Source organism: Prunus mume, linkage group LG3, assembly GCF_029339155.1.
Source record: "Prunus mume cultivar Tortuosa linkage group LG3, ASM2933915v1, whole genome shotgun sequence".
Classification (NCBI taxonomy): domain Eukaryota; kingdom Viridiplantae; phylum Streptophyta; class Magnoliopsida; order Rosales; family Rosaceae; genus Prunus; species Prunus mume.
In genome coordinates, this window is record NC_142700.1 from 27194704 (window position 1) to 27222687 (window position 27984).

Genomic DNA, 27984 nt, shown 5'->3' on the forward strand with positions numbered 1-27984 from the left:
AACAAATGTGATGGTTCGTGGAACTATTAAGCCTTTTGAGACACCCCCTTCGTATTTGCACATTTTCTTTGAGGTTACCCATTTTCCATTGTAGCAAACCAGAATAACAATTGTCTCCATTTTTAACCATGAAAAAATTATTTCATTAACACAAAACAATCATAATAATCATCAATACAATGGCAATATAACATCAATATAATAGCAATATAACAGCAATACCACAGCAAAATAACAGGAACATAACAGCAATACAAAGCACTAATACAACAGTAAACAAGGATTCATCACAATCACACATACAAATCCACTACATCAAATGGAAAATCCAAAGTTTCAAGATTCATATATCCAGAGCAATCTAAATGCAATTGGTAAAAACCCGGATGGATGAGCATGAAGATTCAAAAAACCTAACCCAAAACAATTACTGCCAAAACCAATTTAACAGAAACCCAAGCAATCAAAATAAAACCAATTTCACATAATCCAACAAATATTAAGAAAATAACTATCAACCCTACCTATTCGAGGTCGGCGATCCAGTAGAGATTCAAGGTTGCAAGCAGCTATTCAGAAGACATACCTAAAATATGGGATCGAGGGAGGGGTTCGTGATTCAGAAGAGAGAGAGAGAGAGAGAGAGAGAGAGAGAGAGAAACAAAAAGAGAAAAGGAGGCTGAGCAAGTTGAGAGAGAACCAAATTTCTAAAAATGTGATGAGAGCAATCAGTCGACAATAAAGGTGTATTTATAGGTGGAAATTTTAAAAATTTTGGGGACGGGTGGTATTTTCACGAAAAATTATAAAATGAGTGGCATTTTAAGCTACTTCCCTTATTTATTTAGCATGGCACATTGACTGTGACTTGTGCATGGCGAACTTTCATGTGCCCCAAATTGAGTCTTTTCTTAATAAGATGTCGTATTAGGCCGAGAATTTATTTGAGTCCCGACAAATAGGAACTAATATATTTGAAATCCCAGCACAACGTAACAATTTCACAAATGATTTGATTTTCAGATTGGACAAGTTTCATCTCCGAGCACACCCGTTTCTTTTCTTTGTTCATCATGTGAAGAAATGTATGATGTGAGAGTTTATTTTCTTTGGCCTGAGTTGAGCAATACATATCTGTACAATCCAATTTGGGGCGAAAGAAACAAGCACACAATCAACGTTCTCCACACAAAAATAATTTTTACTGGTACATGCTTGGATGGACAGTTTAAGTTTGTAAACAGCTTTGACAATATGTAAACCTAATTCAACTGCTCAATCCAATCAAGCCACCAATGGTTCTTCCATAACTGCATATTCAAAAATATTGTCAAGCATTTGCAATTGAGAGAGAGAGAGAGAGAGAGAGAGAGAGAGAGAGAGAGAGAGACCTTTTTTCTTAGAGGAAACTTCGGTATCATATGTGATTGCATCAGGTGCATCTGGTGCTTTGATTGGTACATCGGGAAGGTCCAACTTCTCATCTTCTTGAGGAGACACCACAGAAGCAGGAACTTTAGGCAGATCTTGAACAGTGATCTGAAAAAGGGAGGGGAGTTTCACTTTCAGATTAGACACAATTATGTGCTATGCGGTGGGTGGCAATGTGCCAACATAGAGAAACCAACAAAACAAAAGACAACCTAAAAAAAGAAAGTACATGCCATAATTTGATATATAAATAGTTCATAAATGATTTAATTGGTAACAGAAAATCTGCAAGATCCACTTTCAACACACATGAAGATCCATTCAGAGACCTCAAACATAGGGCTCAATAGCAGTCATTGTAAAACAACAAAATGCCCACACAAGGAGTTCATATTCATCCTGTGTTTCATTTGAAAGGTAAGAGAGCCATGTGGGTAAGAAATCATAACATATTCTTAATGTCAAAACCCCACCCAAGCATGGATTTGAATTAGACTTTCTTCAGATTTTGGACTAAAAACTAACCTCTTGGGGGATTTCTGTAAGAATTTTGTGTCAAGTATACAATAAGTGGTGAAAATCCATGGTTTGGATCATAGGACCACATTGTAGAATGGGTCTCACAAGAAAAGAACGGCATTTTTTTTTTAGTTATTGGGACATTACATTGTTGCACAATATATAAGGTGTGTATTTTTATTATTTTATTGAAAAAAAAATCATAGACCATGTCCTGTCCATCCTTAGTTCACCCTCCACTCATTCCGACACTTTGCCTCCATACCAGAAGCAACATATGAAGACAAGATTTTAAAAGCCAAACGTCATGAGCAAAGGAAAAACTCCCAAATTTTAAATTTTCATTCTCCAACCTCGCCCCTTTGCCCTTTGCATCTCAGTGTCCCCAAAATAACTATAAACACAACCCAGAAACTTAAAGGGAAAACTAACAAGAACAAGAAGAAGACAAAAGAAAAAATATCAAGGAAAATTTTTAAATTTACGTATCTAATTTGAAAATGATATTTTTAATAGACCCTTTCATACTATTGATTTACGTATCTAAGTTAATGGACCCAGAAACTAAACCCTCATACCACAAGTTTGGTTTCTCAAGAATTTCAACAAGGAGAGAGAAGAAGGAGAACAAAGGAGGGTTTCAAGAGTGTGAAGAGTTAAGTGAAGGAGAAGGAAACTAACTTTACCACTTTTTCGCTGAGATAACTAACTTCACCGTTAATTAAGGTAATAGAGGGATAAAACACGCCTTGTACATTGCGCAACAATTTAGGGCCCGTTCGGTAGTGTTTTTAGAGCCTGTTTTCTGTTTTTGTTTCCTGTTTTTCACAAATACACGTTTGGTGCATCGTTTTCGTTTTCCCTCACAAAACGTTTTCTGAAAACAAATCTGACTTTGTGAACAAAAGTTCAAAACGAAAAAAAGTTGTTTTCAGTGATTTCGTTTTCAGTGTTTTCTGAAGACACAAGAATGCATCCCATCAACAACTCTAGCTCTTTCTCTTGACAACTGATAAACCCACCAACAGGAACAACACCCATCTTCTCCGACCCAAAATAACACAAATATGAGAACTAAGAAAAAAAAATACAGAGGAAGAAGAAAAGAAAAGAAAAACAGAGACAGGAAGAAGAACCACCGCATACCCAGCTCAACCACCACAACCATTAATTAGTGGAACGAGAGAGAGAGAGAGAGAGAGAGAGAGAGAGAGAGAGAGAGAGAGATGGGTGGGTGTATGGGATTCATGTCACGGAAGGAAGGAAGAATGGGTGCAGCCTGGGAAGGAAAGGAAGAAGAAAAGGGGAAGAAAGAAGGAAACATGAAAAAAAAATAAAACAGACTTGCGAAGCAAAAGAAGAAGAAAAGAGGAGGAAAGAGAGAAAAGGAGAAAAAGAAGAAAAAAAGAAAGAAAAAAGAAATGAGATAAGATAGTTTTTGTGCTTCAATTTTTTTTCATTGTTTATAATAATTTTAGCCTATAAAAATATCATAATATAAAAAAAAATAAGAACTGAAATTAGCAAAAATAATTGTACTACTAGACACGTTTTCATTATTTTTGTTTTCTAAAGACGTTTTCTAATTAATTTACTAGACGCATTTTCATTTCTTGAAAATGCAAATTTGTTTTCTTGTTTCCATTCTCTGAAAATACTCTCAGAAAACATTCTCCGAAAACGTTACCGGACGGGCTTAATGTTCCCAAGAACTCAATGAAGGAATTGCTTTTTTTTTTCCCTTTTTTTTTTTTTGAAGCATGTAAACCTTCAGATGTTTTACATCTAACGGGTTAGAATATATGTTAGACTTGTAAAGGCTTAACACCAGTTACTGAACATCCCAGTTGCAAGTGACAAGCAAGTGGGATATGGCACTGCCCATCTACCTATTCTCTATCTTAGAAGTCTTGCAGTAACACTGCTGGAAAAGGGATGATGAGACACCAAATTGCAATGTTCTTAGGATTGGTGAGAATGTTATTAGAACAGAAATACCATACCTGAGCTTCCAAATTCTCAAATTCTGCCAAAATATCCTCTTCATCTTCTGCTGATAATTTCTCCCCTAAGATTGCATTAATTTCCTATCAAAATTATCATAGAAATGGCAGAAATTATTAAAAAGAACAAATTAAGACAGAGAAGATGCTACACAAAGATGAAGCTAAAGTTTAGATGTCATCATTGATTTATAATAAGCCCATTACAACAATATGCACAAATGATGTGAAAAACATAGGAGCAGTGATTTTTTTATGAGATCACAGGAGCAACAAATAAAGTAGGTATCTCTCATCAAACAAAGAGGGGATGGAAAGTACGGCATTTACAAGGTGGCTGACCATAGCTTATAGATATGATCCTTTACATATGGCTTATTTTCAGTTCACCATTCCATGGTTACTTAAACCATAGCATATATATATATATATGATCCCTTACATGTAATACATTTTCAAGAAAATCAATTCACAATGATCCATATGCAAATTTATTTGGAGACTGAAAACAAGAGCAGTATATAAGGGGTTAAACATAAGTGAAAATACCAAACTATACCAGGGTTTCCTCCACTGCTTGTGGGGACAAGAAGTTCATGAAAACAAAACCAACATAGAGGTAAATATGCACTCACATCTTTCTGTATTTTTTATAAACCAGATTTTGATGACTTTTTTTTGGGGGGTGGGGGGTGGAGGAGGGGGGCGCACTAGGAGATTGGGTGAGCTGAAGGTGCCCATATATCCAGAGCAGAGATATGATCCTTTACATGTTCAACACCCTTTTTAAGAAATTCATGGTGCATTTTTATCGGAAACTCAAAACAAGGGCATGATATCCTCCACTTCCTGTGAGGAAAAGAGGAGGGAAACAAACTCAACCTAGAAATATTTCCACAACTCTTCATTTATAATAAAAAAAACAACAGCATTCCTAGCATTTAGTCTCCCATACCAAAGAAAGAGAAAAGGAAGGAAAATCTCAGATACTAAAGTACCCTTATAAGTGTCTAATACGAGAGAGAGAGAGAGAGAGAGAATATGAATTGGCACATAACCAACACCAGAAATTTTAATACTTAGTAGAAATAAATAAAAAAGCTTCACAAATGGTCAAAAAATGTTTCACAGAGAAGATCATTCTAAGAATGCAATCCAAGCAAGCTCAGTTGAAATACTAAATTTTGTAGTGCGCAATAAATAAATAAAAACCAACAAAATAAAAGAGAAGAAGTCAAGCTCACATCTTGGTAAGCTTTAGCTTCATCAGTATCATCCATTAGCTTTTGAACATCCTCAAGGTTGATCTCACTTTGTATGGCTTTAATCGCATTATTACCAGCCTTCAAACTCTCAAATACAGCTTGCTGCTTGCTTGTCAGTTCAATATCTAGCAACTGAACCAAAATGTATAGTGGAGTGTCAACATGTTTTTTTCTTGAAAAAATATCAACTTCTAAGTAGAGCAGAAACAAACAGAACTAAGTCATTACTTGCTCACATGCAGTAACAAAATCATAGCAATCTAGGCACAAATGTAAAAGTATTCAATGGGATGAAGTGTTCATAGGCTTAATTCTTACCAATGACCACAAAAGAGCAAACAAAAATGAAACAAACGAAAGAAGTTGCCCGGTTGCGTTATATTACTCACCTGTTGCTCAACATTGATAACCCAGGTATCCACTTGCTTCAATAAGTCTTCTTGTGCTTTTTTCTTCTTTAATGCTAACAAAGCTCTTTCCTTTTTCTTTTCGCGGATCAAATCTCTTGCAGCTTGCTTTTCGGCTTCAATTACAGCTTCAAGCTGGAAAAGGTGGATAACAGAAATGGAACCAACATAAGAAATTATAACAAATGCTGTCAAAAATCATCTAGATATGTGAACCCAATTATTATCCTTCATCGAAAATTCAAAAGCTTATGCAAATTCACATCCTTAATAAAACTAATTTTCTCCACTTATCAAAAACAAACAAAAACAAACTTTTAAAACGCAAACTATGTTGACCATTTTCAACTGTTAATTTCCTGTTGCCCGTTTGAGATCAGAGCCACAGTTTTCCTTTTCTCAATATTACCACTGACTAACGAGAACATAAACCAAAATTTTACACGGAACCCACAACAGAAATTTTAAAAAAGAAAAATCGCAATTCACAAAACGTGAAAGTATTACGAGATAATTGAACATAAGGAAAAAAGAAATAGTAATAACTGCACCTGTTGTTGGTACTGAGCAAGCTTGCGTCTCTGAGTCTTGAGAGAGAGAATAGCTCGATCGACCTCGGTGATCTTGGGCTTCTTCACGAATAAATTCCCCATCTATTCGTATATCATATCGGGTTTGCCTTCAATATGAAGAATTATTATCGAATTATAACTATATATCTTAGTATCATAAAAAACTTTCTTCCAATAAACCAAACCCAAGATTGGGTTTGCTTCGAAACTAGACTTGAAGACGATGAAGAGGCTATTTTAGTCGGAGTCCTCCACACAGCAAAGCAAGTTGTGATGTTCGAATTTTGACCATAAAGGAAGAATTTTCCTTTTTTTTTTTTTTTTTTTTTCTGTTTTTTTTTGGGGGAAATTCACCTAAACATCGCCTAAACTTTTAAGCACGTGTTCTATTACACCTGAATTTTTTATTGTTATTTTTAACCACATGAACTTTGTAAATATTGCAAGGGATTGCAATTCATTACCTATGTCACTTCTTTGTAATATCTGTTAAGTTTAAGGGTATTTTCATCCTTTCCTTATAACTAAAAATAAATGTAAAAAACAGAATTTTTATATATAAAGTTAACCTAATTATACCACCCCTTCTCCAACCCTTACCCCACCGTACTCTATATTTTTCTATCTCTCGGAATCTTGACGTGGGTTATTGAAATTGAATTGCAAATACAGTTATAGACCAACCAAGCTCTAGCTTGCTAATGGAATTACAACCCATTTCTTATGTGACAACCCATACAACAAGGAAATTTAGGCTTAAATCTCTAACTAAAAAGACAAAGATTTGGAGATCATAGAAGGCTTAACTGCTTGGTTATTTTTATGTTTTTTTTTCATTAACTTGCAGTTTATTATAGGCATGTCCATTATAAGGACTGCACTTGTTTTAGAACTAGTTTGCCAATGGCAAATGTTTATGAAATTTTTGGGATATTTAGCAAGAAGTATGTAATTGGAAGAAAGTGAAAGGGAAGTGTTTAAATTTTCTATCTTATAACTTCTTAATCGTCATACATTGCTTAAGTATATTCCTATTATTTTGTGTCCAAAAAAAAGAAAAAGAGAAGAAGATATATTCTTATTATTATACAAATAATAAAGAAAGAGAATCATACATTGGGGTGGCTACTGGTCATGTGTTCCAAAATAAATTTTGGTTGAACACTGATGCATAGGGTGGATTAACAGTAATGACATCTTTCTTTATTTTTAAAAAAATTTATGTTTTTAAATTTTATTTTTAGTTATAAGGAACATATGAAAATATCTTTAAACTTAATGGAAAGTTTAACGGGGTTAAACATAAGTGGTGGATTGCAACACTTTACAAAGTTAAGGTCGTTAAAAATAAAAATTAAAAGTTAAGGTGGTATTGCCGCACTTACCTAAAAGGTCCGGTGGTATTTATGCAAATTTCCCTTATAAAAAAATATCATATGTGCATACCTTGATTTAACGGAAACTTTAACAGAGTTTGATGTATGTGGTGAATTGTAACACTTTACAAAGTTTAGATGGTAAAAAATAAAAATAAAAAGTTCAGGTAGTAATAATGCACATACCCAGAAATTCAGGTGGTATTTATGCATATTTTATTATTATTTTTTTTTTATAGTTTCAAGTACAAACCTGTACACAGCACAAAGAGATGAGAGAGAAAGAGAAAGAGAGAGAGAGAGAGAGAGAGAGAGAGAGAGAGAGAGAGAAGTTCCCAGCCCATTACACTCATATTTTTATTTCTTCTTTTGGGCTCAGTGGGCCAATTACAAAGAAAAGCTGGGTGGAGCAACAGCCCAACGGCATAGGGAAAAGTCACCGTTGGATTTGTTTTAAAATCATCCAACGGCATCGAACAGCTGTAAGCAAAACTTGACTGTCAATCGAGTAACCGATTAAGAAATATCATATGACAAAGTTACTTGTCAAATGGTAGTAGAGTACTTGTCAAGAATTGTCATATGTAAAAAGAAAAAAGAAAATAAATAAAAATAAAAAAAATTGTCAAATGTAAGGGAATGGAAGAGAGAAGTTAAGAAAACAAAGAGGTACAAACGTGGCAGATAAGAAACAGTCAACAAAAGTGCATGATAATAGAGGGGGAGAGGTGTGCAGCAAGAGAAGGAAATAGGATTCTATATAATCTGTCATGAAATTTGCCATAAAATCGCATCAACATACGTGATCAAAAAATACAATACTGTACATCGAAGAATCCATCCCATTTGATGTGTTTCCTTATGTAATTTGTTGGCTGGACAAGAAATCGTGGGGAAGAAGATCGAAGAGAAGGAAAGAAGAAGAAATTGAGTGGTTGAAGAATAAGTTGTTGTTTACCCCGAAAAGGACCCGTCGGCCATTCGTGTTGGCGTTTGGCCGTGGAGTTTGTTTGTTGCGATTGCGAAGGAGTGCCTCTATTGGCAGTGAAAAACTCCAACAGACTAAAAATTATAAGACTGGAAAATGCACACCAATATTGACTTTAATCAATTGATTGTGGATTGGGCGGGGAACTGACCCAATACAAGGTTCTTTTCTATGCCTCAATTAAGAGGACTTCAATATTCATCTAGCGTGAAAATGGTAACTAACAGAAGTTGAAATTGAACGATAATGGAAATGATAGAAGTTTATCGGAATATTTATCTATTCAGAAAACTTGAAAGAAAAAGGAAGTACATAAACAACACAGCCTGAAGATTTCTCTATTCATACCTAGTACATAAAATTAAAATGGAGATTGAAGATTTCTCTATTCAATCTTGTACAAGGAAATACCATACCAAGAGTTGGCAGAGCAAGATAAAGAAAATTCCTCAGGAGTTGTCAACTGGGAAATTCAAAGAATGAAAAAGGAAGGTTGTTTCAAGCTTTTGAGCTGGGTTTATAGACGTTGAGTCTGGTTTTTGTTTGTTGAGTGGTGTGTCCTTTGCTGATGATTTCTCCTTCAATATATAGAGATTGGAGGTCGTTGAGTGGACCAGCAATTAATTTGAAGTACCCACTTGCCATTGGTTTTGGTGAGTGGGTTGCTGAAAATATAAGTTAACCCAAAAAAGTTGCTAAGAGGCTTTGATGTGATTTGACAGAAGCTATCACTATTAGACTTAAAGAAATCCAAAGTATTAGTCCACTTGCTATTGATTGGTGAGTGACAGCCAAAATTAGCTGGCTAAAAGATAAAAAAGAGGTTTCTTTATTCATTCTTTAAGCCCTCTTGAATATTATTTTATTCTTCTTTCAACATTTGTGTAGACTTTTCACGTGTTGAACTTTGGCTTTGTTTTAATATTCTTCACAGAGAATATTAAATTTGTTTCCATCTACCACATCTTCATTTTATTCTTCTTTGAATCAGCTCACATGTAATGAAGTCCCTCCATTGATAAAGTGAAACTTGATTTGCAGCCACTAAGTTTCTCCTCCGAACATGCCTTGATGCATAATGAACTGGGAATGCTAGATTGATCCAATTGCTGCAAATTTCGGATATGTTGTTCTCCACATAAGTAGGAACAACATTCATGAAGAACTTAATTCCATTTGAGCAATGGAAAATCTGATTTAGCATGGTTGCAACTGACTGGTCGTCATACAAGCTCTCACGAACAGAGATCATGATTAGCGTTATGAAGATTCAATACTTGTGCAAATGATGCCAAATTCGGATATATTGTAGTAGACGTCCAAATGAACAACTTTCATGAAGAACAAATATTCATTTGAGGACTGGAAGCTGGCCCGAATTGCCACTATTATCAGCTTTCACTGTTGCTGGTATGCTTCTGATGTTTGATGTCGTGAGGATTCCACATTTATCCAAATGATCCCAACTTTGGATATATTTCAGTATACATTCTATTGAGAGTGCTTCTATAGTGAGTGGAAAGTTATAAGGGGTTTTTTTGAGGGGTATGTAAGAGCCGTTGGATTTCATCCAACGGTGAGTTTTTAAAAGAGGGTGCATGTAGAACCGGGTTGAAATCTGACCCGTTTGGAAACCCAACTTCAGCTGAAGATTTTTCCCTCTCTGTGAAAAACTCAAGAACACAATCCTCTTTTTTTTAATGTAATGCAAATCCACAATTAGAAAGATCCAAAGCTCCCAAACTCTATAATCGCTCCATTGTCATCAGCTCCTTGGGAGGCCTGCGATCTATGGTATCCTCGGTATGATGATTAATGGCTTTTACCTAGCTATTGCCCTGTTTTGATTCTATGATTGAAGTGAAAACCCCTTCTCTTTTTCGTTCAGCAGAAGAGATTCGGATGAAAGCAAAGTAGCATATCTCTTTTTCGTCTGCTGCAGTTGTTCCTGGATTTTGGTAGAGATGGAGTCTCCACTACGAAAGAATCCTCTCTAATGTCCACCACATTCTTTGAAGCTGACTGAGTTCGGAACTCCCGATTGACTTTGAGAGGTAAGTTCACTCTTGCTGGATTGATTTTGTTGGGTTTGATTTGTTTTTTGTGAGGGTGAGAAATTTGTCATTTGTGGCATCAATAATGCGTCATTTGCTCTGCTATCAATAATGCGTCATTTGACTTTGAGAGGTAAGTTCACTCTTGCTGGATTGATTTTGCTGGGTTTGATTTGTTTTTTGTGAGGGTGAGAAATTTGTCATTTGTGGCATCAATAATGCGTCATTTGCTCTGCTATCAATAATGCGTCATTTCCTTATGAATATTCAATATACTTAGTTGATTATTTTTGTTTGGAGGGGGATTGGAAATTTATGAAATGTAGGTAAAATATCCTAAACTTAGGCTTAATGGCATTAGAAGTAAGCATTTGGAGAGGATATTGGGTGGAGTTCAGAATTGCTGGTTTGAATTACATTTGAGTTCTTAGTTGAACATGTTGGTTCTAATGTTATTTTTTCCAGATTATTTCACAAGAGATGACGTAACTATTATTAAATTTTGCTTGTGTTTTGTGTAATCAGAATCCAACAAGCTAGGCTATGCGTATTGTGTCAATTTGGGCAATGTTTTGTGTAAGTGGAATGCATTGATAAGTTGTGATGCAGTAATGATTGATTAATGAATTAACATTTGCTATGCAGTAATATAGAAGTAGATCAATAATATACGTGGATAAAATGTCTGGGGGCTCAGAGAGTGATGACTCTGTAACAGCTAATGGGAGGGTTTACATTCCTAAAGTAAGAAATGAGGAAACACCAGCAGTTGGGATGAAGTTCGACTCGCTTGACCTCGTTTATAATTTCTATAATAGATATGCATTCTTGGTGGCTTTGGTATTCGACTTCATTCCAGCTTTTGGGGGAAAAATAAGAAAGAGATTCTGAGAAAAGAATTTGTATGTTGCAAACAAGGTGTATACCGGAATGATGAAACTCGGGAGAGAAAAAGACAGCGGGGAATAAGTAGATGCAATTGCAAAGCTAAGATTGTGGTTGTGAAGACACATGGAGCAAGAAGTATACCATCTCTCTTTTTGCAGAGGGACACAATCATAAGATGACACCCTCAGGAAGAATGCATTTATTGAGATCACACCGTCGTATTTCAGATTCTACAAAAGTACTTACAAAACAGTTGGGTTCGGTTAATATTCCCATTAATCAGAAGGTAAGTATTTTCGAGGTGCAATCCGGAGGAATGGATAAAATCGGTTTTATCAAAAAGGATATGTTGAATGTAGTGTGAATGGGAAGCTGAGGAACCACGATGTTGAACTAGTGACCGAGTATTTTATGGCTGAACAGAAAAAAATGAGGCTTTTTATTTCAAGATTGAGGGAGATGGCGATAACAGGTTTAGTCGATGTTTTTGGGCAGATGCAACTTCTAGACGGGCGTACGGGTTTTATGGAGATGTTGTTGTATTCGATACCACATTCAACACGAATAGATACGACTTGACATTTGCACCAATGTTGGGAGTTAATAACCATGGTCAAACAATTGTCCTAGCATGCGCATTTTTGAGCAAGGAAACGACTGAGTCGTTTATTTGGATGTTTGAGGAGTTTAAGAAAGCCATGCCAGGTGGCGAACCTAAAACGATCATCACAGATCAAGATGCGGCAATGAGCAGAGCGATTTCAATAGCCTTCCCGACTACATTTCATCGACTTTGCATATGGCACATCACATCAAAGTTCTCTGTTAAGTTACCACATTCTGCTTATAAGGAGTATTGGGGTGAATTCCAGAAAGCCATATGGGATACTGACAATAAGGATGAGTTTGATGCAAAATGGAATATTGTGGTTACAAAGGCTGGTTTGACTGACCATCCATGGCTAAGTTCAATGTTTGATTTAAGGGAATCTTGGGTTCCAGCCTACGCACGACACTTTTTTGCCGCTGGAATGTCAAGCAGCCAAAGAGCTGAATGTTCTCATGGTTTCTTCAAGCAATACATATCAAGGAAAAATTCGTTGATGGATTTCATAATAAGATTTGAGAGGGCACTTTCTCATCAACGTCAAAAAGAGTTAGTTGCTGATCACGTAGATGCATTTGAAGTGGCTCAATGTATTCTACCGATGCCAATGAACAAACAAATGGCTACCTTGTACACAAGGACAATGTTTCAAAAGTTTGAGCAAGAACTAATACAAAGTACAACATGTTTCCTAGAGCTGAAAACAGAGGATGCTTCTAAAGTTGTCTTTAATGTGAGCGAAAGGAAAAATTGGGAAACAAGAGTGGCAGAAGTCGTATATGTCAAAGATTCTGACCACGCATCGTAGCTGCAAAAGATTTGAATTTGTTGGAATTATTTGCAAGCACATCCTAGCATTGTTCAGAAGGGACCAGATTGAATATATGCCCGATAAATACATTTTGAAGAGGTGGAAGAAAACATGCGAAATTTGGATTGGTGTCGATGCAAATGGCAACGAAATTAAAGACTCTGCAGATCCTGGTCTTTTAATAAAGCGGAGTACAATGTCCCGACTTGCTTCAGATGTGGTTGAGGATGCATTAATGTGTGAAGAAGGATGTGAGCTACTGTCAGAGACTCTAAAAGTTTGCGGGTGAAGTTGAAGTTGTTGAAGGATGGACCAAGTAATAACGAAGTTGGAGGGTCCAGCTCTCAAACACAATATATGAAAGACCCTAAGAGAGTAAGGTGCAATGGAGGGTCGAAACGAGTAACGGGAGCAAAGGAAAAGGCAATGAAGCGAGGATTAGACACTGTCGGGAGTGTGGACACATTGGTCATGATAGAAGACAATGCCCAAGAAATTTGAACACACCGTAAGATGTTAACACTATTTATAATAAGACCTAAAATTTGAATAGGTAAAGTTCTTATGTGCTTCTGTTTGATGTTTATGCAGGACATCACCGTCGAACAATGACGAATCAACTCCAATAGATCTTAGTGACCCATTATTTGACGAATTTTACAGATGCACGGACCAACTCAATGATTTAGGTTTCTATTATATAAGCTTGCTATTATGAAGACTAATGATCAGGTGAAGTTTTCTAGATGCAGTTTTATTATTATTATTTTTTTGTTCATGTCCACCGATGAGCTCTGACTATGTCCATTGATAATTGAAATGAAAATTTGCTTGGTTTCATTCTTGCATGAAATTTGGACACATGTTAATTTTACGTCCTTCTCCTTATTTAGAAATTTTCATAGACATTAGATAAAGCATCAAATTTTGATTTATGTGAAGAAGCAATGACTTTTACCTTGTAAAATGGGTAGTTTATGGTGAATTATGTTTGAATAGAGATTTATTGATTATATGACAGGCTAATGCAGCATTTCCAGCAGCCAGCTATTGTTTCCATTACTAATGATTTCCAAGAAGACGCATCATTTGTAGCAGCACCCACTTTTTGCGAATGTTATGTTCTAGTGTTTTACTGGTGATTAAGATCTGAGCTGGACTGGTTATTAGGTGCACGATTTTGCAAACATTCATAGCTGAAGGATACTTGAAGCACTTTGTTGGAACAGAAAGATTAGAAAGCAACGTGTAAAAAAGTACATTGCAGCTAATCACATTTCGAATGGTTGGGTAATATGAAAGGGTACACTAACATTTGAACTACTCATAATTCCACACACAAAAGAAAATTTGATTGCAAAGCATTTTATGTGCTCCCTCTTAGCAATACCACGATCTCCCCAATAAATCTGAACAACGGTAGCCACAATCACTAGGTCGTATTGGTCAGCTTCTTCTTAGCAGGTCTCGCATGCTTATGGTCACTCATGTCCCCAGTGATTTAGACAAAATACATATTCAGCAATATTTGGAATTTTATTATATATACATAAACCATAAACCATTCACTACACAATGTATAGCACATGGCATTTTACTTATGACTCACGTGTCATGATAATGGGGCTTTACTGATTACCAACGTGCTGTGATATTGACTGCTTATTGAATAATATTTCCATAGTTGCAAAATATAATGTTAGACAGAAGGAACACATGATGACTTGCAAGACATAGTCCCAATAATTATATATGAAGCAAATGAAACTGATATTTAGGGCTGTTCACGGTTCGATAACTGTGTCTTGGAGGAGTTGCCGACCACCGAACCGGAGGTCATCGCGCACCTATTTTGGAGACCACCGACGCCGAGGAGATGCAAGACCGACTACAATCGGCACGCCGAGAAGTCGGTGCGGTTTGGTTTGGTTCGAGCATCGATGGCGGAGGATTGAATCGAGATTAAGGACCACTTCTGGTTGAGGGTATGGGGAGGAAGAAGAAGAAAAGAAGAAGAAGATGGAGAGAAGAGGGAAAGAAGAAGAAGAAAATGCAGCTATTTATCCAAAAAAAAAAAATCAAGAAGAAAATGCAGCTATTTATCCAAAAAAAAAATCAAGAAGAAGATGCAGTCGGGAGGAAGAGGAAAGAAAAAAAGATGGAGAGAAACAAGAAAGAAGGGATGTCCTTGGGGTGGGAGAAAAGAAAAAGAAAAGGAGAGTGTGTGGGCAGGGAAAACCCTAACTTTAAAAAAAAATGTTTAGATTGTAATAAATAATACAATTATACACACATTACACAAGAAGGCACATCATCCAGTGGTATTTGGGCTTTATATATTAACTGTGAGCAGAGATCGATTCCCCATCATGGCATTTGTCTAAATTTTTAGGCAATTTAATGAAATCGGTCCGTTCGTTCGCGGTTTAAAAATTCAAACCGTTCACACTTGTCGGCAGTTTTCCTACCGATTTCAATAATTTGAATAAAAAGGGACCAACATGCCAAAACCGTCCGGTTCGGCCGGTTCGGTCGGGTTTTCGAATAATGTGCACCCTACTGATATTTGTATTATTTTATATTAGATAATGACATTAAGGGAATATAGTTCTAATTTGTGCAATACCACGATCACCCCAACCAACAGAGCTGTAGCCGCAATCACTTAGTCGTATTGGTCGGCTTCTTCCGAGCAACTTTGACGTGCTTATGCTCATTCATGTCACCACCATCGTCTAGTATCTCTCTCACAGATCGGGGACACATAGTCCCAATTATAACTTGTATGAGTAGTTGCCGCGAATGCTCGGAATTTTTCGAATCCTTCGTTGAATGCCAACTCCAGTTCATTGTGGTGCTCTTCGCATCGCATATGGTTCATCAAACAACCTTTAATTTCATCATTCATTACGCATCCAACTCCTCAGCTTTCTTCCTTTTATGACTCAGCTTCAAGTACTTGTTCTTTTGGGAGAACGCTTTGTTCACTCTAATGTTAAGATCAGCCAAAATGGCCTCGTCTTCAACAAATTTCTCGTGCCATGAATTGATCACCGAATTACAATCCAGCTTGGTACTGACTGCATCTATTGCCTCTAATGGATCATCGGAGTCCCCCTCACTCCCAAATGATGTTGAAAATGGAAGGGGTCGGCGAGTACAACGTGGAAACGGAACCTGCGACTCCAATTTTTCATCTTCGATTGTGTTGTTGGCGCCTGAAGAGGTTGACATACTTGAATAATCCTATTTGTTTTGGAGGATGAGGATTGCAGATGCAATTTCGTTTGAGAAATGGAACATAGCTTTATAGACCAACATACCAAAGCTTGCGTGTAGTCAACATATCTACTTTATTTCAATTTAAAAAAAAGAGGTGTCAGGTTTTGCTTTTCAAGCATGTCAACCTCACACTCTCCTTACACCACTGTTAGTGGTTGAAAGAAACTCAATGGAAGTGACATCTAGTTAGTGAACCCAACCAAACTAAACAAACTAGTTAGGATTAAACTTACATTGTATGAGACCTTTTTTCATTTATACATTGTCAACCAAATGTTTTTTTTGGCGGGAACCCTTTTTTATTGGTATTACTATCACCCCCTTCATAAAAATTCTCCCTCCACAAAAAACTCACTCCTCCACCGAATCTGTCTCCATCTACTGAACACTCTCTCCTCCACAGAAACTCTCTCCCCCCATTGAATGGATTTACTAACCAAGTTTGATGTGAGCGTAATAAACACCCCTCCAAACAAAGACCGCCTTGAAACGCAAGTGAGTCACTGACAAGCAATGTCACTTTCCTAGACAGAATGACCATTTTGTTGGAAGTTTTGAGTCCGAAAGAGTTCTTGCTTTCTGGAAGGAGAGGCATCTTCAACTTGGTGATGAAATCCAAAGGGCAAGGGTACGTTTGGAATTTGTTGAAGGCCAAATTGAAGATGACAAAAGGCAGGCTAACTGGATAGGGCGAAGTTGCAGCGCATGAAGCGTAGACACAAACGACTTCGGAGTGTAGCTGTTCAAAAATACAAGAACTCATCTAATGCAAAGGAGTCAAAGAAGGTGATGCAAGCTGGATTCGACTACTTCCGGTCCTATGCAAAACTCGTCTGCACCGGGTTTGATTGGTCATCTATTACCGCTTCCGACGCTTAACAAATATACTCAAGAAGGGAAGTAACCATTTTGGTTATCGTGTTTGAGTAGAGGCAAATCAGAGGAACTGGAATTTTCGTTAAGCTCTGCTTCAAACCTATTTTGATGCTTACTACTATAGAATATTTCAACCTTCATATTTTCATGTCTTTAATTACGATAACACGATGCAAAGTGCGATCTACTTCAGTCATATGTTGCTGCCATGTCCATTTTTTTGTGATCACGTATCAGATTTGGACATGGTTGCATCATATGCAATGTTGCCTTTATGTATTATATGTTAGGGTAAGGTTTATGGAAAAGCATGTGTGACTGGTTTTGTGACAAAGTTATGGCATTATTTTGTACCAGTTATATATTGTTTTTTGTACTGGTTCATCTCCTACTATTGCTTTATTTCTTTATATTATATGTTTATGCGATTGGACATGATAGAAAATATATTACTGATTCCCAATGCGGCGTCAGAAGGACAACTTATTGAATACCGCCGACGTGTTGAAAACTCTAGGTGCAGGTGCATATGGACAACTTATTGACTATCTCTGACGTCCTCAAAGCTCTAGGCGCATGCGCAGTTCCAATTATGGCTTCGAAGTAGTGGTGCATTTATTATATATGTACATTATTATAACCAAAACAGATAATTTTACATCCTTATATATGAAAGGAAACTAATTCTTGTATTAGTACAAATTATATAACGAATATTAAGGAAATATAGAAGTTAAAGTGAACAACATATATAGTTAGGGTTAAGAGGAAAGTGAGTTATGTAAATCATTTTTGAATTTTTAATTGCGAAATGGATGATCTATGGGTTCCCCTCGTTTTATAACGTGACACGGAGGCCGGAGTATTTTTCGGGGCATTTTTAGGATTTTTCTACTATTTATTGCATTTTTTCAAAGATTTTGAACTAAAAAGCCAAAATAATTGCCAAATGGACACCTGGCGCGATCTCACTCACCTTTCACCCCTTGACAAGTGTGCGTCAGTCAACATGGCCACATCCTTACCTTTTACCCTAAATTATTATTTTATGACTTTTTCTTAGAAAATTCATAACTAAATACACAAAAATCACAATAATGTTCCGAAAATTGCTACGACCTCATTGAGACTTCATCTTCCTCCTGAATTCCCTGTTTCATGGTTACGCTACATTAGTATTTTATTATTATTTATCCAAAATTATTTTTATTATTATTGTTATATTACTTGTTAGCTTGTACATTTGTTAATTATATTTACTCCAAATTTTTATTTTTATTTTTATTTTCCGTGTGAATAGACCATTTCTGGTGCTAATCAGTTTCTCTCTTCTTCAATTTGTTAATGTTTTTCCTTTTTTAGGTTTAAGGGATGTTTTCAAACATAAAATGGAAATATACAAGCCATCCATTCTACAACATCAGGAAATAATTATTCAAAGTCTTTCACTGTTCAAGTTTTGCTTAAGAAACGTGTAACCCAATCATTTGGGATATGCTAAGTGGGAAAATGTCATTCCCAATAACCGGTGAAAAGACACATACTCACTTCATGCATGCGTTTTCGTTTACCAAATATTAAGATTGCAGTTGTGCAAAATATCTGTGTCAGTAAAATGTCATTCTTAGCCGTCAATTATGTCAGTAATAATTCCACTATATAGCAAATATTATACATTTATATATAAAACGGGCTAGGACAGCACAAACACTGCAGACAAAATAGATTAAAACATGAAATAGAAAACAACATTTGTAGAACATAGACACGCATAAAAACCGTAGAAACATACTCCAACTAATTATAAGGGTATGGATTCCCTGGCACAACATAGACACGCATCACCTTGAACCAAAAAACACTCTCACGGTGCCATTTGCATCGATTGCAACAAGTCCAGAAGGCAGGATTGATCTTTTCTTCACTAGGCCAGCCTGGAATAACAAAACACCAGTCGTTGTTGTTACAAGCGCTGCACTGATTGAACTTAATCTTCCCATAGTGAAACATATCTACGATATGTCTTCCAACAGAGAAAATTCCGCTTAATCGTCGTCTCAAAGCATCCCTGGTTCCTTTCATATCAATGTTGTTACGTTGATTCAAAGAACACAAGAATTCTAATGCATCCTCTTTTGACTGACCAATTCCGGACATGCCAAGTAGTCCAACTATATATGACGCTTCCATATGGCCTGCCGTGGCTGCAACGCGCATCCCGCACAATGCTTCCACATTACCCTGCCTGAAAAACATGTCGAACGCTTCTCTAAATATCGCCGTAGGCCGCAAGCCCTGCATTGGTCCACGAAATGCCGGACTTGCGTTGCGGCATAGTACCAGTTAGGATGGTCTTGGTACTTTTCCATTGAAATTGTGTTCCACACTTGTGGAGTGTTTGCCAACGTATTGAACAATGGGCACACACATGCCATACGAAAGAGATCTTCCGAGGAGTTGGTTGCCACGTATAACATCACTTTAAACCAAGCTAATTCCGGGATGAAGGCTTGAGGCACATCCAGATGGAGATGCTTCCTTCTCTTTCCTCCGACTGTAGTGTAATGTTTGGAATTCATTGAAATATTTTTGGAATGGAACGATTTGAGGACTGCAAGAGGGGAGAAATGAGAATATACGGGGTTTTGGGTTTGTTTTAGCCTCTGGTTGCACTGTTCTGAAAAGGTGTTTCCTTGGGGTTTTACCAAGTTGACCCTTTTTAAAGAAACTGAACTCAACACCCAAAACATAAGACAGGCGAAGGGAAAACGTCATCAAAATGCAAAGGGAGTCAGACCGTCCAAAAGTCAATTAATAACCTATTTCCATAGCCATTGTTAGGCTTTTCCCGCCATTAAATTCATTGATACAAATGTGATGGATTACTGACTAGTGACAGAAGGTCCCATCAGATACTTTTTCATTTTCCCACACCACACTACCCCTATTAAATGACGGATTCTTATCCAACTAGTTGCCTTAATGAAATATAAAGAAAATAATATATTTAAAGCAGTGTCCCCTCAATTGTAAGATTAATTGGTAGTGAAATAGTATATCGCTTATCGGAGTAAAATGTGTCACAATTCTGACGGTACAGGTGTCCAGATCGTGACCAACCCACCCACACACAGAAAAGAAGGATATAATTCGATTTGGGCAGAGATGAGAGAGAGCTGAGTGAGAAGTTTAGGGTTATGACTTATGAGTGAAGGGGTATAACTGAGAAGGTATGAGTCCGAAGAGGTTTTAGTGAGAAGATCTGAGTGAGAAGAGGTACAAGTGATAAGATTCAACATGTCTTCGTCTTCATCTCCCGCTCAAACAAAGAGGTGTCAGTATTGTGGAGCTGCAATGGTGCTTCGGGTTTCAAAATCAGATAAAAATCGAGGGAAGCCATTTTGGAAGTGTCTAACCTCCTATGTAAGTTCTCATTTCCAGAATATGTATGTGGGTGAAAAAAAAATCCTAGGTCTAACTCTGACAGAATTATTTTGCATATATGATGCCTGCAATTAGGGAGCCACCAGTTGCAATGGATTCGAATGGGTTGATGTAACCTCTCGCTGAAGCAGATCGACAAGCGACACGTATGATGCTACAAAGTGCTTAATATGCTGAAGTCCATTAAGGACTTGGTATTAGTTTTATTAGTTGTATCAATTGTCATATTATTTGTTCTTTTAATGACCAATTAAGTGCACGGTTTCAAGGATTGTAAAAGTTCTCCCCAAAAACACATGTTGCACGCACCACCAATGACTTTTCAAACCCAATTTGTAATTTTTGTTATTGAAATAGGTGGATTAGCATTGAGTTTAAATTATTGTTTGAAACAAAAGCATTTACTTGTCAGAAACCCAGTAAAAACTTTCCTAGACTTACTTTGTTAGAATTCGCCGTTAGTATATGTATTTTCAGATTAGGAAGAGAAGTATTTTCTGGAGAATTTAGCTAGAGAGCTTGAAGAGAAAATGAGGAAGGCACTGTTCTATTGAATTCTTACAATCTGCCGCTTACATAGTGTGTCTGACAGAGAGAGAAATGTGATTCTCTTCTAATAGAATTACAACTGTCACCCTATTAGGTGCTTACACGTGTCATACCAAATCTAAGCTAGAGAATCCACCTAGACTATGATCTAATGGTTCTCATTACATCATTTAAACTAGACAGAACAGAAAATAGAAAATTACTTCTGCTCTAAGAAATCAGGCAGAATGTAACAAATCAGCAGAATCGAGAAATCAGAATCGAGAAATCGGTAACAGGATTATATTTCAACATACTTTACAAAAATAAAGTCATACGAAGACGATAAAATGACAATACAGGGCCAATACGATGCAATAATAAGACAATACCTTTTTTTTAAGATTGCATAATTATTCAGTGTATATAGATTGTTTATTGATTGTTTACTGCATGTAAATCGCATGATATTGACTGTTTATTGAAGGTTCATTAACTGCATGTATTTCGCATGTTATTACTCCGATATTGAGTGTTTATTGAAGGTTTATTGATTGTTTACATGTTTCGTGAAGGTTTCATGATTGTTAACTGCATGTATTTCACATGTTATTGAACCGATATTGAAGGTTTATTGAAAGTTGATTGAGTGTTTACTGCATGTATATCGCATGTTATTGCTCCAATATTGCATGTTTATTGGGGGCAAAAGTAGGACTCCAGTTAGATTTAAGGGGGGAAACGGTCCTTATTCTTTGTTTTCGTAGGAAGAACAACTTAAGTAGAATTTCCTATTCAATACGACTTCCTTATGGTTGATGTAATTGGGGACTGATGTATATTGCATGTCTATTGCGTGTATATTTCATATCTATTGCGTGTATATTGCTTGTCTGTTGCCTGTGTATTGTTATTTATTTCACGTCGTAAGCAATACAAATCAATACAGACGCAATAAATGTAAAGATATGCACGCAATAGACAAGTAATATAGACCCAACAGACATGCAATATAGACGCACCAATATACATTACTGTTATGTTACTCAGCTGCCCAAAACCAATAAAATAAAGAAAATCAACCAATTTATTAACCGATTATAAAGGAGAGAGGGATTCAAACCCGAGGGGCAGTGCGGAACCAATAGGGAGTTTTTAGAGCATTGCACTTGGGGACATTTTTTCATGTGTTTCTATAAGGAGGGCATGGTTGAATAAAATATTGGAGGCGAGGCCATAGCAGCCTATTCCCCTTACAGAATTACCTTATTAAGATGCAACCCATTGCGATTAAGTCAAGGCATGTTGAACGGCTTAAAGATTGGGATCTGATATTTGGAATGGTGGCTTGGATAAATGATGACATATCACTTTGCAATGATGTAATACACTTAAAAAGCCATCAGTCCCTATGTGAATATGCATTCTTCAAATCCAAATTCACATATGCAGTCTTCAAATCCCAATTCAATGCAGTTTGGTTGAGGTTAGGTAAATGTCGTCAAGGAGTTAGGCCAATATTACACCGATGTTTGTTTCATTACATCAAAAAAAACTTTACACTCCATATGCACATTCTATGTATGGGAATGGCATGTGTCTAACTTCAAAAACGCATCTGCCTATCCATTTAGATTGCCCACGTGCAATAGATTTACAGATCCAGTTACTTTTCTCCTCTCCAACCCTCAGCATCTCCATTTCAGAGTCTTCATTTTTCTATGCTCTGCAACCAGCTCCATATACATTTCGCACAATATGAGAATAAACATAGCGTAATATCACACTAATCAAAATGAAAGCATGCATCCGCTATAATATTTGCCACTATTTTGGTTCTAATTGTTATTGTCCAGTAACTTAAATCTAAATTTCTGTACACAAATACACTAAGATTGAGAAAGACGAAGAAGAATTCAGGAGCAGAGGTGGAATTCGAAAAGGACCCATGGGTCTCTATTGTGTATTTACATGACTTTGAAATTTGACATTCCCAAAACCTATTTCATCATCATGTGCCTAAACCAAGTTCAACCGATATCATGGCATGTAAGCATCTCCCCGTGCAATTTCTGCAGCCAACTTCAACCGAAAAAATGGCATGTTCTGCGAGGTGCAAGTAGCTAAGGAAATCTCAGCACTCAACAGCTCAATGTACTTCAACACGAACATACCACAATCGCCTCTGAAGCAAAACAAGAACTCGATCAATTCAACTAATGACATTCTAACATAATTGACAAATTAAAGTAATAAAATTAAATAAAAAGTTGTGCTCACTGATTAGCCTGTTGTGGAACATCCACACGATGTATTGGCCATGGACACCACCAATCTCGGGTGCACTCGTTCGCGTAAACACCTTCTTCATAAAAGTCGAGGGTGTGCAGAAGATTTGGAATCGTAATTGACAGGGGGCCGAGTTCTTCCTTTAAGCTCTGATCTGGAATGAGTGAAACCATTGAATCGTAGACTTTGATTTCACACTGAATCAGATCAATCTCTAGAGCCACCCAATGCTTATATTTTTGCAACATACAAGGTACATACACCTTATACGTGTTCTGCCATTCCAATCCACAAGCCGGAACCTTGCCATTTACAACGTTCACTAAACTGGTTCTAATTTTCCACCCAACTTGCTCTTTTTTCCTTTTATTATCCGCAAAGCAAGTATGGATGTGATTCTGTGAAATAGAAAACAATCAATGGTTAAACAACTCCACAAAGCAAGTATGGATAATTTGTAATTATTAACTGCACTTGGTCAAGGCCTATGCCATACTGATGTAGCACAGCCCTGGGTGTGTTAGTTTAAACACTTAGAGCAATAAGACATAACAGATAAGAAAAGCTGAAGGGAAGAAAAGGTAGAAGGCAGGCAGAAATCAGAGAGTTTAAAGGAATGTTTAATCAATATTCAAATCTGAATTGTAAAGAACTACATAGGGGTATTTATAGCAAACTAAAACCTAGAGAGAATAGAATTAAAATCCCCAGGTAAAACAGAAATCCTATTCCTAATAAAATAGGAAACTTAGAAATCCTAATAGGATTTGGAAAACTAACTTAGAAATCCTACTAGGATTTGGAAAACTAAAGAATATAGGAAACTAACAAATCAATTAGGAAACTAAACAATTTAGGTCCTATGCATCCTGCATCACATACCATAAAAAATACATCGGTCGTTGTCCAATCCGATATTTCTACTTCCTCCAACTGTTGTTGTCGCTTCCGGATGAGATACAAGCCCAAATCAATGTGCTGCACATGTTTTCCTTGTCAATCTCATAATCTATGCACATTCAAACAAATGCATAATCAATTAAACTTACATCTCCTTTCAGCCAACCGTCAGCTTTGACGAGGGAAGCGAAGAATTCAATCTCAGCTTCCACGTTGCCAAATTGCATCACCAAACTATGAATATAAAAAAGTTTTAGAACACAACAATTAAAAAATATATACACTCATGCCTTCTATCTCAAAAAACAAAGGACTTACTTTGGGTTATGGCGCCATTCCGAACAAAGTTTCAGCAATTTCACCATATCATCATGCGGAATCGCCTTCATTGGGTCTAACGTCCGAAGTCCGGTTGTCTTTGGCAAATTTTTTTTAACCACTTCACTAGCTTCAACGATCTTCCACATAGGAATAATCCTCTTCCTCTTCCGTAATTGGACCCCTCGTTCCACACCTTCACCTTCATCATTCAACCAAACGTTCAACTGAGATAACACAGCTGTAGGTTGATCCAAATCCATTTCCCCGACAGTAACCTCAACCTTTGTCCCCTCCGTGCTCTCGCCAATGTCATCGCCAACCAACATAACTTCATCATCCTCTTCCTCACATTGGTTTCTTTGCACTTCCTTTTCCTCACTTCTCTGTCTTTTCACTTCCTTGCCCTTCCTTTTTTTTTTGGATCCTCTCCCTCACTGCTTTTTCTTTGCAGTTCTTCCTCTCCCTCAATGCTCTTTCTTTGCGCTTCCTCTCCTTTGCTGCTTTTTATTTTCACTTGCTCTCCTCACTTCTTTCCTTTGAGCTTCCTCTACCTCCCTTGGTTTTCTTTGCACTTCACCTCCTTCAATCCCCTTCTCTTCCTTTTCCTCTCCCTCATTTCTCTTACTTGGCACTTCACCCCCTTCAATCCCCTCCTCTTCCTTTTCCTCTCCCTCATTTGTCTTACTTGCCCCTTCACCCCTTTCAATCCCCTCCTCTTCCTTGTCCTCTCCCTCATTTCTGTTATTTGGCCCTTCACCCCCTTCAATGTCCTCCTCTTCATTTTCCTCTCCTTCATTTCTATTACTTGGCCCTTCATCCCATTGCATGCCATCCACTTCCTCATATCCCTTAAATAGATGTGACACGACACAACGATTCGTCCTCTCTTTCAGTAAAGCTATGTCCCTTCTCACTTCCTGCTCAAAATGAGGACCTAAACAGTGGCCCAAATTTTTTCCATCCGTATGACCTTTAACTCAAGGACGTCCTTTTCCCGCTTTACTTGAAACAACTCGGACCTCAACAAGCTTACCGCCTTGTTCAACTCATCAAGGTCAGCACATGAAGAAGGAATTGACTCTGCCGAGACAACAGCAGGGCGACCCTGTGGCCAACTCCAATATGGTTGTCTCATTTCCTCTTCACTTGGACATAGCGCCCAACTGAATCTGACTATTTCAGAAAACAGACAAGAGTCATATGCAATCATTCTACTTCATAATTTCATTGAATCTTATAAATAGTTCCAAGGGCTGCAAACCAAACCTCTTTGCTCTGGAAAAAATAATTGTTCAACTTTCTCATCTCGGGAACAGACGTAGTAGTTCTCCATCGCAAAATACGCGAGAGCTCATCGGATCAACAACCTTGCAGTAATTCAGGTCCACCATTCTAGGAATTAATTCATATACCCAAATCTACACAATTCACAGGACACAAGTTATTATTTAAGTTTTAAAGTCAACAAAACATAACGACATGAACATTATTACCATGTACCTGGAAAGCATACGTGAAACCTTTAAAACTCCAGCCACCCCTTTGCACTTCACCATGGTTATCCTTCTTGCCCTTCTCATTTCTCCGGCTTGTTCCGGTTACCTTACATTTCCCCTTCCCTCTTCCCTCTTCATTTTCAAAGCTTTTCACATACTTTGTTGGTGCAGAAAACAGACTGTCTTGGGTTTTGTCAAACGACACCGAACCCCATGGAAACCTGTTGAACGCATCCAAGTCCTCTACAAGGGTCAGGTAATTTAGATTGATGTTCAAATGTTTGTCCCTTCCCAAAACCACTAACTCAGCAAAGTAAACAAGAGCTAGCTTGTAGACGTCATCTTCCTCTGTGCACCTCACAAATGCTTCTTCTAAAGCATTACATGTAATTCCTTCGTCTATAAAATATCTTTTCTGAAGTCTAATTTCATCACTTTCTCCACTGGAAACTTCAGGAACTTCCCCAAAACGAAGCCCTGAGATCAAACAGAAATCCTGACGAGTGAACTGAGCAACGTCGCACCCTATTAAGAAACTCAGTCCATCCAAGTCTTTCACACCGCCCCGCTACTCTACGCAACACAACCCCATGCACAATCTGCCCGCTAAACTGAATCTTATCTATATTCAGAAGATGGCCAAAGCATGATGTCTTGAATTGTTCTAATTGTTCGGCACTCAACTTCGCTCAATTACAGCTAGGGCTGAATTTGCATGTGAGCAGCTTGTTCACCCGTGAGGAATATGCCTCGACTCGCCATACCACCAACGTTGATCCCATTTCGAAATACAAGATGAAATAACGTGAACACATATACTACCACGATTTGCACAATCACATTGGTATTTACACAACTAGTCAACCAAAGACATTACAAATTTTACAAAGTACATGCGCATAGGGATTATCGATCACAGTGCTTTAACATCATCAAAGCAATATGACATATTTTGTGCAAATACCTGTTAATGCAATGATTCTGTGAATTACAAGCACTAGCATGTGTTTTATTTATGGATCCAAACTCCAATCAATGGTTGATGCATGAGTGAGTGTGAGTGCAATCTAGGCAAGTTCTGCACTTCACACACATGACAATTATTGTCATTTCATACACAACACAAAATAAATAAATAAATAAATGAGAAAGATGGTGGAAGGAAGCAAAGCAAAGCATCTGCTCTGCTATCTGCTCGCTAAGCCATTGCCACATCCTTCTTTCTTTCTAGCTTTTTCTTCACAGCCATAATCGTCATAGATCAACCTTTTTTCAAATGCTTTGCACTTTTATTCATGAGTTTATTATTATCTGTTCTCATTTTTAACAGGCAAATTTAGTAACAACGGAAATAATATTTATTTCAAAAATTATATATATTCTAGCTCCAGAGAGATAATCTGCACTCTGCACTGCTTCAAATGTGGAAGGTTTTGAGGGCCTCCTCCAATTCAACACCATTACCTTATTCATATCATTATTGACATGTTATTGACATGTTATTGACTTTATATTCATTCGTTTTTTAACATATACCCAAGCAAAAATTAACATGCAAGTGAAGCACAAAGAAGAGATGCCAAATCTAACAACATTCATGGTACAAATTGGGGAAAACGGTTACTCTAACCCTAAACTCAAATTCCATAAATTACTCACCAAATGCTGGTTATTGAACAATCGCAAGGTGTCTGTGTTGGGTCTTTGTGCGGCTTTGCTCCACAAATGGAACCTATCACTTCCAACGAATACGGCTTCTCTCCTTCCCCTTCCACTGCTTCGTCTTTTTACTGTTTCAGAATCCACGCCTTTGCTCCTTCCACTCAAAATAAATACTTTTTCACGGTTTAGATAGTGGAGTTATGCGTTCAACCGTCGTGTTCGTTGCCTTCAACCGTTTCTCGAGCTTAGCGGTTTCTCTCAGCTA

At 37.2% G+C, this 27984-nt stretch overlaps 4 protein-coding genes and 1 long non-coding RNA gene across 5 annotated transcripts; 2 read left to right on the plus strand and 3 right to left on the minus strand.

Moving 5' to 3' along the window:
* Window positions 1-1076: 1076 nt before the first annotated feature.
* Window positions 1077-6457, minus strand: VPS20.1 (SNF7 family protein). Its single transcript, XM_008229197.2, has 6 exons — window positions 6177-6457; window positions 5608-5760; window positions 5198-5350; window positions 3954-4037; window positions 1392-1539; window positions 1077-1310 (listed from the first exon to the last, which is right to left on the minus strand). The coding sequence occupies exons 1-6, from the start codon at window positions 6276-6278 to the stop codon at window positions 1285-1287; spliced, it is 666 nt and encodes a 221-aa protein (XP_008227419.2). The 5' UTR covers window positions 6279-6457; the 3' UTR covers window positions 1077-1284.
* A 3604-nt stretch (window positions 6458-10061) lies between these two features.
* LOC107881471 (uncharacterized) lies at window positions 10062-11376 on the plus strand. Its single transcript, XR_016125483.1, has 3 exons — window positions 10062-10364; window positions 10504-10615; window positions 11261-11376. It is a non-coding gene; the product is annotated as an uncharacterized LOC107881471 (long non-coding RNA).
* A 717-nt stretch (window positions 11377-12093) lies between these two features.
* On the plus strand, window positions 12094-12918 carry LOC148919276 (protein FAR1-RELATED SEQUENCE 5-like). The gene is made up of 2 exons (XM_089048836.1): window positions 12094-12568; window positions 12806-12918. The coding sequence occupies exons 1-2, from the start codon at window positions 12094-12096 to the stop codon at window positions 12916-12918; spliced, it is 588 nt and encodes a 195-aa protein (XP_088904962.1).
* Window positions 12919-18876: 5958 nt separating this feature from the next.
* On the minus strand, window positions 18877-19380 carry LOC148919277 (uncharacterized). Its single transcript, XM_089048837.1, has one exon. It carries the CDS (start codon window positions 19378-19380, stop codon window positions 18877-18879), a length of 504 nt encoding a protein of 167 aa, XP_088904963.1.
* A 3450-nt stretch (window positions 19381-22830) lies between these two features.
* On the minus strand, window positions 22831-25077 carry LOC148919278 (uncharacterized). Its single transcript, XM_089047699.1, has 5 exons — window positions 24559-25077; window positions 24390-24474; window positions 24223-24318; window positions 23332-23738; window positions 22831-23236 (listed from the first exon to the last, which is right to left on the minus strand). The coding sequence occupies exons 1-5, from the start codon at window positions 24885-24887 to the stop codon at window positions 23092-23094; spliced, it is 1062 nt and encodes a 353-aa protein (XP_088903825.1). The 5' UTR covers window positions 24888-25077; the 3' UTR covers window positions 22831-23091.
* Window positions 25078-27984: the final 2907 nt, after the last annotated feature.